Raw genomic sequence first — 11,995 nt, forward strand, 5'->3', positions numbered from 1 at the left:
CCCCTGTGCCAAAAGGAAAAGAAGTACAAAGAAAAAGTTATTTAATGGAAAGTATATATAATAAACAATCAGACAAAAAAAAAAAAAAAAAACAGTTTTAGAGGTTAAAAAATAGACTCATACAAGACTACTACTGCTGCATTACTTTTTTCTTTTTCTTTTTATTTGAAATTTTAATACATTTAAGTTTGTCTTCTTGCTGCCACTGCAGCTTTTAACGTGGTTTTTGTCAAAGTATTTGCTAAAGCCAAGAGAGGCTCTATAAACCTTTGTGAACCTACGCTCATATATCTACGGAAGATGATTAGGGCCACTAAAAAAGAAAAAAAAAAGTTAACTGATTTTTAAATATTATTTCAGTTTAATATGGAAGAAAAAAAGAATTCTGACTTTTTCCTCAGAATTCTGACTTTTATCTCAGAATTCTGACTTTTTTTCTCAGAACTCTGACTTTAATCTCCGAATTCTGACTTAAGTCTCAGAATTTTGGATCTTAATGTAGATGGGCACCACGAAGGAGGAAATGTGGGAGCGCTTAGCCTCACTGACAAAGATGTGAGTTGTTTGGGAGGGCCAGTAACACAGTGGTGGAAAATGATGGAATTAGACGACTTTTTACATGCCAGAGGGGTCCCTGGTGATGCTATTTCATTACTGGAAGGCAGAAGGTGATTAAAACAAGAGAGCTAGTTTAGTCTCTACAACAGACATATCTACGGATTGATTCTAACATGTTTGCTAGCTGCGAGAATTCAGTCAGAATTCTGAGAAAAAAGTCAGAATTTTGAGATTAAAGTCAAGATTCTGAGATTAAAGTCAGAATTCTGAGAAAAAATTCAGAATTCTGATATTAAAGTCAGAATTCTGAGAGAAAAGAGTCATAATTTTGAGATTAAAGTCAGAATCCTGAGATTAAAATCAGAATTCTGAGAAAAAAGTTGGAATCCTGAGAAAAAAGGCAGAATTCTAAGATTAAAGTCAGAATTCTGAAATTAAAGTCAGAATTCTGTGGAAAAAAAGTCAGAATTCTGAGATTAAAGTCAGAATTCTGACTTTTTTCTCATATTTTACTGAAATAAAATTTTAAAATCAGTTGACTTTTTTAATTTTTTCAGTGGCCCTAATCCTCTTCGGTACATATCACTTTGCTTCGGAGGTGGGAGTAATTTCCACTGACGTGTCAGGGGGACGTCTGCGTGGGCGTCAACATTGCGCATGCGCACGCGCTAGTTAGGCTTACAGAGAAAGGAAGCAATGTCGATAGAGGATCCGTTTTTCGTTGTAAAGGGGTGAGGAATAAACAAAAAGAAACCGAAAAGCCCATTTTTACTTTGAAAGCTTTAGCTATAAACATATACCGTTATCAATTGTCAACCACACGATTATTGCTGTGTTACTTTTAATGGAGTTCTGCCAGAAGAGTTAGCTATGCGGATAGCTGTAGCTAGCTAGCATGTATAAACAGTAGGACGCAGGGATTATTATTATTATATGTTTGTTAGTTTTAATATTAATAAAAACATGCCTTGAAAAATCTTGATTTGGTTTCACTTGTCTTTAAATGAAATTGGTCTGGCTGCTCTGAAGGAGCTTAGAGATGTGATTTAGCTGCAGGCGAATCTGGACGCCCAGCCAAGTGTCTCTGAAAGGTGCAGTTAATCAGCTGCTAGGTTCCGCACTGTAATGTTTGTTTGATGTGTTTTTGGTTTCCAGGGAGGTGCAGAAGGCCCTCTCTCGTGCTCGGGGTCTGTTTGATAGATGGGAGGAACTGTTACAAGAGGGCACACAGGTGAGCTCTGGATGTTCTTGTTGGTAGATATTTGACAGCCACACTTCTAAAGATAACACACTCATTCACTGCAGACTCAGTGGGATGGGCTGGTGTTTTATATGCTCAGAAATCCTCAAATGGAGTATTGATTAATGCACAAAGTCACTATTTTCATAAAATGAGCAATGACGAACAATTAAACCTTAATTCTTGTTGTTTTGTTGTTGTTTTTTTGCAGATAGGAAACTCAAAGAAATTGTGTCCCTTGCTAAAATCTTCATACACATTTTTCTCATTTGTCTTTTTCAACTTACACTCTGAAATTAATGTCTTAGAGAACCAACTTTAGCACAATTACTTATCAGTTGTTGTAATTGTGCTTATCCTTGAACTTCTTGCAGGGTTTCCTTGTCTTAAGGAGGCTGATTATTCACTGGCTTTCCCAAACAAACCCTTGATATTTTCACTGAAAAGCATCTTTAGATTTAATTACACCCAAACAGGAATCATTCTGATAGTATTATCTTTTATCCTTGAAACCAGGGATTGCTTTGGATTGTGTGGATGCAAGTGCAAAACAGCCAGATTTTTAGCTTTTATTTGTTTAAATCAGGGTCAAATCATTTAATTAAGTAATTTGGGTTTCTGTATAACATATATGTAACATAAAACCTCTAAAATACCTAGATCCACTTTTGCATGCTACTGTGAGGGATAAGAATATGATTTTAGTTTTTTTTAAAACCATGTTTTCATCAGTTTTCAGTATCACTTCAATAAACAACTATCTGACCGTCTGCTCTTTGTTTTTTTTACCACCATCAGCCACAACTAAGATATGGTCAGACGACTTCAAACTAACCTTTGAGAAGCAGACACAATGTAAAAGTCTACTGATGCAGTCATCATTTAGCACTAAATCTCTAAGCAACAGATGTTGTTATTAAAGCAGACGGCCTGTGATTAAATATTGTTTGGTTGGTGAGTGTTTGTTTGTGTCTGTTGGTTCAGGTTAGTCGAGATGAGCTGGACTGGAGCGCCAATGAGCTCAGGAACTGTTTGCGAGCCATCGACTGGGACCTGGAGGACCTCAGTGAAACGATCAGTATCCTTTAAATCCAGACTGACGCAATGATGTTCACAGTGAACTTGGTTTTGTAGAACATCAATGTTTCTATCAGTTTCGTTTAAAACTGGTACAGCTGAAACAATCGGATTAATCGATTATTTAAGTAAACAACAACTAGTTTAGTAATCGATTGATTGTTAACTGGAGTAAAGAGACTCTAAAACGGGCCTTTAGCTGACAGAGCAACCCATCAAATTGACCAAAATTGTATCAAAAATATGTAAACATTTTGCATTTAAGATAAAAATACTTTTTCGTCTGTCAATATGCTCTATCCTGAACTCCTCAAGTGGAAAAGTTTTAGTTTTACCTAGTTTACTTTTGCAAAAAGTCTTCTTTAAGGAACGATTGGCTATCCGATTATTAATCGATTAATTGAAAAAATAATCGACAGATAAATCGATTTGCAAAATAATCGTTAGTTGCAGCCCTAAAACCTAGTTATGTTTATTTAATTTGTATGTAAAGTTAAATCAAAGATCTGAATTACGAAAGTCAAGTTATTCATTTGAAAGAATATGCCAAATAAGGCAGTAAGTACAACAATACCTAGGAACAACGTATTTAATAAGGAAGTCATTGCAACTGTTTTCTAAATATGCAGTTTATTGTTTTTTAATAACAGAATAATTACATTGTCTGCTTTTAAAAATGTTTATATATTTACCCACTAATATATCAGCTCGTTTAGGCACCTGGAGGAATTCTGGATTTTAGTATTTCTACACTTCAGTACTTCTGTTGGGTCCTTAACTGGGTCAGGCATTGTGGAGTCAAACCCAGGGAAGTTCAAGCTGGGCGACAATGAACTTCAGGAGAGGAGAAACTTTGTGGAACGAACCAGGAAGTCCGTTCAGGTCGGTTCACTGCTGCAGATTTACTTTAGTTTGAGCAGCATTATAACCATCAGCATTCAGGGTTCTCTACATGATCAGTTATACTAATGAATGAAGTTACTGTTTAAAAAAAAACAAAAAACTTGACATTACGCTATTTTACTTTTTTGTTAAAACCATTTCTTAGAAATTCATGAATGTAAAACCACTTTAATTGTTCTAATTCTAATGGGATGATCATAGACCTTCCAAAACAAGGTGAATCATTGTGGGATTTTTGATCTGGTTGTTTATCCCAGTCACGGCTGTGTTGGTGGATGCTTTGTATCCATCTGTTCATGTAGATCTTTTCTGGCCATGAGTTAATCATGGAGTTTTAGTATTACTTTAAAATGAGCTTTAAAAAGACAGAAATGTGTCAGGAAATGGATGTCTTGGGGAAAAAAAATGTAAAACCCAATAAATCTTAAACAGTTTTAGATGAAAAAGTTATAATATAATTTATGTCATACAGGAAAAGCATTAGTAAAATGTTTTTTATTACTTTAATATTATCTGAGTGTTCATTAAACTAACCTGATAAATCATGTATTAAACAAAGGATAGATTTTTTTTTTTTTGTCTTTTTCATTTGATTTTACATGTATGTCCAAACTTTGTCTCTTGGTCAAAGGTGTTTAGTTTTAAAGGAGCTCCTCACCTACAGAATAGATTACTGCACAAAGTCTGGTGCAGTTTGACCACAGAGGTGTTACTGATTAAACACACAGCGTTGGCGCGGTAGGCTGCCCTGCACACTGTGCACTGACTGTTTATACAACAAGCAGGCCTGGTTATGATGCACGTCACTAGATTTGTTTTCACAGCTGTTGAGAAACTCTTCACCAAAGAAAATCTTTGTTTAAGTTTTACACACACTAAAATTAGTCAGTTTTTAGCACCACTTACAAGTTAAGATAGCATTTCTAAAGGTTCTGATGGAACTAGGTCATTTGAGAAATTTGCTGATGGGAATAAAAATATTTCTAAGATTTTTACTAGCCCACTGATTTTAGGTGGACATCATAAAAATGATCTTGATGAAGCTCTGTAAGCTGAGATAACTTTTTTAAATGTTGCTATTTGAAATGTTTCTTTGCAGGAGATGAAAGATCAGTTGTCCAGGCCATCTGCTGTGGCTCAGACAGAAAAGAAGAGCAGGCAGGTCAGTGCTCTCTGTAAGCAATGAATAACAACAGCATGGCTGTGTTTTCTGTACCTTCTAAGATGCACTCATGTTATTTATGTATTTGGATCTTACATGTGTTTGCGTGTTCATCCTGGCCTGCTGGCTTTAAAGGAGCAGGACCGGTCAACTGGACTGGAGGCTCACCTGGTGTCGGCCAACTCTAGGTACATCCAGGAGCAGCAAGAGCAGCAGCAGGTAAAAAAAAAGGCGCAATTGTGAAGTTTCATGATTGCATTTGCGTGTAATTGTGAAACTGCCCCCATGGGGCAGGGTTTCAAAGGAAGGCAACAAAGTTCAAGGATCAGTGAAAGGAAAATTTGGGTAATGACAAATTACTGAAATTAATGAAAAAAGTCTAACATTTTTACAAACCACCATCTCTTCAACCGCTCATTTTGTATAGGTTACAAAGAAAATTAAGTTAAACTAAAAGTATTTTTTGGAAGGTGCAGACATCATCATCTTGGAGCCGTTTATGCTCTAAGGCAGAGGTCATGGATTAGTGGACCGCAGTCCGGATCCGGACCCACCTGCTGGCTAATCCGGACCCAACCTGATGTAAAACATTTATAAATTATCCCATGTTGTCTGACGACAGTGTCTAAACGTCACTTGTGCCGCTTCTCCTGTTACCCCGAAATCCCACAGTGCTCCAGACCTACTGCACAAAGCAAAGCCTACAGCCTCCACTGTTCCTTCCGTATTGCTGCCCTCCGACTTATTCTCAGAGCTCGAGGAGAGCATGTGCAATATTAAATTCGTAGGAGCAAAACATGCAGAAATGAACGCTTAATTTAATATGATATATAAAAAAAAAAAATCCCCATCAGCATCCAGCATATGTGCGGTTTCTGATGGAGATGAGAAATCTGCTTCCTGGTCTGTTGAAGTACCAATAGTTTGCATCCAATCTTGTAAATAAACAGTTTTAGTTTTTTGAAATATATAAAAATTATGCTCTAATTTGTAGTTACCGATCTGTTGTTATTATATTTTAATTTGACAAAGTGGATTTTCTCGCCATTCTTTTCCCTGTTTGATGCGATTGCAATAGTGAATCTTAACCTGGCCAGACCGGAGCCTGATCATTTAGAGAATGTTTGGCTCAACCTGCTGCTGTGAAGCAGGATTCTCCACCATGAACAGAATAAAAAATAAATATGGATCCAGGCTCAAAATGAGCACCTTGATATGTGCTTTAGAATGGCTTTGTCTCCATTCAAAACCAGGTTTAAAGCCTTGCAGGGCAGCATAAAGCCCACTGCTCTCATTAAGCCAGAAAAAAGAAAAATAAGTCAGTACAGGTGTTTTATAACATATGTGAATCAGGAAATTGTCTATATACCAAACTGAAAGATTGTTGTTCTCTACTTCAAAAAACACTTTAGATTATAAAGTGGAGAAATTTTCTTTTTTTTTTTTTTATTTAAAAGTTAAATGTATAACATGGATGCATAAACACCTAATTTTACTTCAGTGTTAAATTCTGTTTAAAGTAACAGATCAATACAAATTTCTGTTGTTCTTTATTCAGTATTTAGTTGTTTCCAGTTATGACTGATAATAACCCAGGATCAGCTGGTTAAGTTGGTTTGTTTCTTTGAAATAAAAAGCTACACTGGAAAAACTCTTGTTCTTTATCGTTTGTTCATGCTAAAGGAAATATCAGCCTGTGTTCTGCCTCATTTCTTTATAATTCTCCTGGATGTGGCGTATGCTGTTGATCTTTTTGTTTTAATACATTTTTATGCCATTTTATGAGTAACTTAGATTCTTCTGAACAATTTATTTTACTGTAAAAGCCTGTACAGGAAACCTTATTAATAAAGAAACAACAACCTTNTAAAGGAGCAGGACCGGTCAACTGGACTGGAGGCTCACCTGGTGTCGGCCAACTCTAGGTACATCCAGGAGCAGCAAGAGCAGCAGCAGGTAAAAGAAATAAATAAATAAGGAGCAATTGTGAAGCTGGAAATCACAGTTTTATGATTGCATTTCCGTGTAATTGTGAAACTGCCCCCACAATTATATGGGGTAGGGTTTCAAAGGAAGGCAACAAAGTTCAAGGACAAGTGAAAGTAAAATTTGGGGTAATGACAGCCTTTCAAACATTTTTACAAGTCGAAATCTCTTCAACCGTTCATTTTGTATAGGTTACAAAGAAAATTAAGTTAAACTAAAAATATTTTTTTTGAAGCTACAGACATCATCATCTTAGACCCAACCTGATTTAAAGCATTTATGAATTACCGCATGTTGTCTGATGACAGAGTCTAAAGTCACTTGCGCCGCTTCTCCTGTTACCCCGAAATCCCACATCCTCTGTCACCGCTCCGCCCCGCAGCGCTCCAGACCTCCTGCACAAAGATAGCCTACAGCCTCCACTGTTCCTCCTGTATTGCTGCTCTCTGACTTATCCTCAGAGCTTGAGGAGAGCATGCGTGATATTAGTATTAAATTCATAGGAGCAAAACAGGCAGAAATGAACGCTTAATTTAATATGACATATTAAAAAATCCCCATCAGCATCCAGCATATGTGCAGTTTGATGGAGATGAGAAATCTGCTTCCTGGTCTGTTGAAGTACCAATAGTTTGCATCCAATCTTGTAAATAAACGGTGTTAGTTTTTTTAAATATATAAGAATTATGCTCTAATTTGTAGTTGACGATCTGTTGTTACTTTATTTTAATTTGATGAACTGGATCTTCTTGCCGTTGTTTTTCCCTGTTTGGTGCGATTGCAATCGCGGATCTTGACCTGGCCGGACCGGAGCGGAGCCTGATCATTTAGAGTATGTTTGGCCCAACCTGCTGCTGTGAAGCAGGATTCTCCACCATGAATAGAATCAAAAAATAAATATGGATCCAGGCACCAAATGAGCACATTGATATGTACGTTATAATGGCTTTGTCTCCATTTAAACCCAGGTCTAAAGCCTTGCAGGGCAGCCTAAAGCCCACTGCTCTCATTAAGCCATAAAAAAGAAAGAAAACAACAAATGGTCATTTCAGGTGTTTTATAAAATATATGAATCAGGAAATTGTCTGTATACCAAACTGAAAGATTGTTGTTCTCTACTTCAAAAAACACTTTAGATTATAAAATGGAAGAATTCTCTCTTTCTTTTTTTTTTTAATTCAATGTATAACATGGATGAATAACACCTAATTTTACTTCAGTGTTAAATTCTATTTTAAGTAACAGATCATTAGAAATGTCTCCAGACCTTTAGTGGTTGATGATTTTCTTTATTCAGACCCCTTGATTTTTAATTGGTTACCCTAGCTCTAAGGTATAAAATAAAATTTTTTTGTCTTTAGTTTACCTTATGACTTTTAATTACATGGATTTAAAGTGCAAATGCTTTAACCAAATTTTTAAAAATTACATTTTCAAAAAGTGTATTTTTAATTTTAAAGTTCACCTCCATGTAAGTATTTGAAAATTAGCTTTTTTTTAAATTATTTGCTAAACTGGGGGAAAATATAAAAACGAATGAATAACAACTTTAAAATAACACAATTCATTAGTTGTTTCCAGTTATGACTGATAATAACACAGGATCAGCTGGTTAAGCTTGTTTGTTTCTTTAAAAGAAAAGCTACACTGGAAAAACGACCTAGAAATAAGTACAAATTTCTTAAAATAAAAGTATTTACCCTTAATTTGAACAGGTAAATAAGAGTTTTCCAATGGAATGAGTGTTTTTACTCTTAAAATAAGATAATTAGATAATATGCACTTGAAAAAAGACAATGCAATTGTCTTTTTCTTATTTTAGGTGTATTTTTACTTTATCCATTGGAAAAATGTTTCTTTTACCTCCTCAATCCAAGAACAAATGCACTTATTTTAAGAAAAAATGACTTGTATAGATTTAGATTTTGTCCAATGTATTATTTCACTCTAAACCACTGTGGTCTCCAGAAATTTATTTTTTTTTTTTCATCAGCTTCCGCGTTGAAACCCCCTCCCCCCCAAAGGTTTTTATAAATCGCTTTGGACTGTTATGATTCCACTAAAGAACTTTCTGTTAAAAATGTTTGTTCCAAGCTGCCATTTTCACCTTCACACAACTTTCTAAAGATTTTAGAGACGGCAATTTCTGTAATTTCTGTTGACAGGCCTTGTTTTAGAGAATATACATAAAACATATTTGTTTCTAAATGATATCTGTCAGGGTATAATGAGTAGATTTGGCCATAAAGCCCACTGAACTGAAGCAACGTTGGTACGGGGACACTGACACAACTCTTGATCTTTATTGTTTGTTCATGTTAAAGGAAATATCAGCCTGTGTTCTGCCTCATTTCTTTATAATTCTCCTGGATGTGACGTATGCTGTTGATCATTTTGTTTTAATACATTTTTATGCAATTTATGAGTAACTTAGATTCTTCTGAACAATTTATTTTACTGTAAAAGCCTGTACAGGAAACCTTATTAATAAAGAAACAACAACCTTGTGATGGAAAGCATCCTGCTACAGCGACGATTCAGATCGGTCCAGTTACTCTGTAGAAATGTTGGGCAGTATCGGGATTAACATTTAATAGTCTGTCAATATAAGATAAGTTGGAACATAACCCAGTTTACATCACTAAGGGGGAAAAAGAAATCCAATGTGGAAAAATGTTACTGTTCCTAATTGATAGTTATGGAGGATTTTTGGAGGTTGCTAAAGGAAACATCCTGAGATCAGATGTTAGTCAGCGATGGAAGTGAAACATGTCTGTTTGTCTGTGCAGCTGATCATGCATGAGCAAGATGAGCAGCTGGAGTTGGTGTCGGGAAGCATCAGAGTCCTTAAAGACATGTCTGGACGTATCGGAGACGAGCTAGACGAGCAGGCTGTGTGAGTAACTCATGCTGAGAGAATTCAAACCATTTAAATTTCCTCAACTGAGCCTTTATTCTTTAGTTTTCTTTAATGTCAAATAAATGTCAGCAAATATTAGCCAGTAGTGATCTGTTAAAACCCGTTTTGTTCCCAATGAGGTTCTTTTTCTTGTTGTTGATATGTATTTAAGGTAGAGTAGTAAACACATTGCTAATATATTTATTTTTGTTATTTTTCTTTGAATAAAAGATCCTTTATTTTGGAACATAATGAGATATATGTATCCTAAATGGGTATTTTGGCCCTTAAAATAATCTGATATTTATACTGCATTTAAGGAAGAGGTGAAAGATGTCAAACTAAATGCTGCAGTGGTTGGCTACAAGAATCAAAGTTCTTTCCACATTTTCTACAAGAATTTCATTCAGCAGATTGATTTTCTCTTTAAGAGCTATAAATAAGTAAATTGTAAGCCAAGCCATCTATTTAAAACCGTTATTGTGTAGTAAAACAGGGATTTAGATAAAAACACCTTCATTAAATTCAGTAGCTTTTTATGCAGAAGTGTTTCTATATATAAAAACAGGTGCAGTTTCTTACATTGGTGAAATTATTTTTCCAAAAGATTGCCAATGTTTTCTAAATTAACACAATCTATGATGGACAGAAATGAACTCAGAAAGGATAAAATAGCAGCCTTGTCATAAACATGTAATAACTTTCACACTGACTGTCCATCAATGTAGATTTGAGTTTTTAAGATCCAACCCACCCATACACACTCACTTCCTTTCTCTGTGTATTTATAAAAGGATGTTTTTTTTTCTTTAATCAGTTTTGCTTGAAAGTTTACACATCCTCCCATTAAAGAAAATTATCAATTCATTCTAGTAATTAAAATAACACAAAGCTGAAAAAAGTTGTAATAAATAAAAATGAACTAAATGATAGATTTAGTCAAAAGAAATATAGATTTAAAACAAACTCTCACATAAATGAACGTAAAGGTGCAGAAATCTGACTGGACATTTCCATTTTTGATCGCCTCAAATTGTTGCTCAGCATTTTACTTCAGAAGCTCCACCAGGCCTGTTTGCTTACTTTATTAATATGTTTATAAATATACTCAAAATCGGTGTCATGATCTCCAAATATTTATTTTTTTCAATTTATTTACTGGCAGCTGATTTTTTTCTCTGTTTTTAAAGGAAGGGTATATAAACTGCATATCAGTTTGATGGCATATGGTCCAGTTGAGGTATCTGGTCTCTATTTTTATCTCCAGCATGTTGGGGGATTTTGGAGATGAGATGGACCAGACGTCATCTCGCATGGATTCAGTCCTAAAGAAGCTGGAGAAAGTTTCTCACATGACCAGCAGTAAGTAAACAGATGAACAGTTTTCTTTGTTGCATCTCTCATGGTTAATTACTCTTGGAACCATGTTTTTCTTTTCATATTGTTGTTGTGGAGGAGAAGGGCTGGACAGGAAGCGATTCTTACATGTTGCAGACTTTTCTCTGCACATATTTTTCTTAGAGTTTTCTTTACTAATCAGACTTTTTCCAGGATAAATGCAAAGATTGACCCTGACAGGATGGTAAACATTTCTGCACATCTTTACCTGGTAGCCACATGACAGAGACTATAAGGGAATTGATCCAAAATAATAGATAATATTTTCCAGAAATAAGCCCTTCATTTGTGCAGGAGAGACAAAAATATCTGGATATTTCTAAAATGGGCTGATTTTTACCAACACACACCAACACATTTTAGAAAAAGGTAGCACATGTTTTTATGTCTTATTTAAAAGGCAAAAATCTCCTTTTTTTTGGCACATATTTTTACTTACCTACTCACATCAAGTGCAATATACATTTCACAAAAAATGTTATTTACTTTTAGCTCGATTTTTTTTAATTTTTTTTTATTTCTGCTTTGAGGGAATAAGAGATAGTGGAAGAAAGGAACACACAAGCAGGAAATGGAGGAAGGAAATAGATGATTGAAGTACACAAGAAAGAAAGGGAAAGTTAGGAATGACAGAACAAAGGGAAGAAAGGGTTAAGAAAGGAAGGAAGGAAGGAAGGAAGGAAGGAAGGAAGGAAGGAAGGAAGACAGGCAAGAAGGATGAAAAAAAGGAAAAGGTAAAGTGAGTGAGGATGGGCACTAAAACAGATGAGTG

General features: G+C 35.2%; 1 protein-coding gene across 1 annotated transcript in view; it reads left to right on the plus strand.

Annotated features, from left to right (window-relative positions):
* The first annotated feature begins 1,204 nt into the window (after positions 1-1,204).
* stx10 (syntaxin 10) overlaps positions 1,205-11,995 on the plus strand; it is a 13,537-nt gene continuing 2,746 nt past the window's right edge. The window contains exons 1-8 of the mRNA XM_015374061.1: positions 1,205-1,289; positions 1,714-1,789; positions 2,783-2,876; positions 3,663-3,757; positions 4,878-4,940; positions 5,076-5,159; positions 9,716-9,822; positions 11,093-11,187. Of these exons, the coding sequence (XP_015229547.1) occupies positions 1,255-1,289; positions 1,714-1,789; positions 2,783-2,876; positions 3,663-3,757; positions 4,878-4,940; positions 5,076-5,159; positions 9,716-9,822; positions 11,093-11,187 (649 nt within the window). The 5' untranslated portion in view covers positions 1,205-1,254. The remainder of the gene's footprint in view (positions 1,290-1,713; positions 1,790-2,782; positions 2,877-3,662; positions 3,758-4,877; positions 4,941-5,075; positions 5,160-9,715; positions 9,823-11,092; positions 11,188-11,995) is intronic.

This window comes from Cyprinodon variegatus, unplaced genomic scaffold, assembly GCF_000732505.1.
Source record: "Cyprinodon variegatus isolate N-32 unplaced genomic scaffold, C_variegatus-1.0 Scaffold96, whole genome shotgun sequence".
NCBI classification, from domain to species: Eukaryota; Metazoa; Chordata; class Actinopteri; order Cyprinodontiformes; family Cyprinodontidae; genus Cyprinodon; species Cyprinodon variegatus.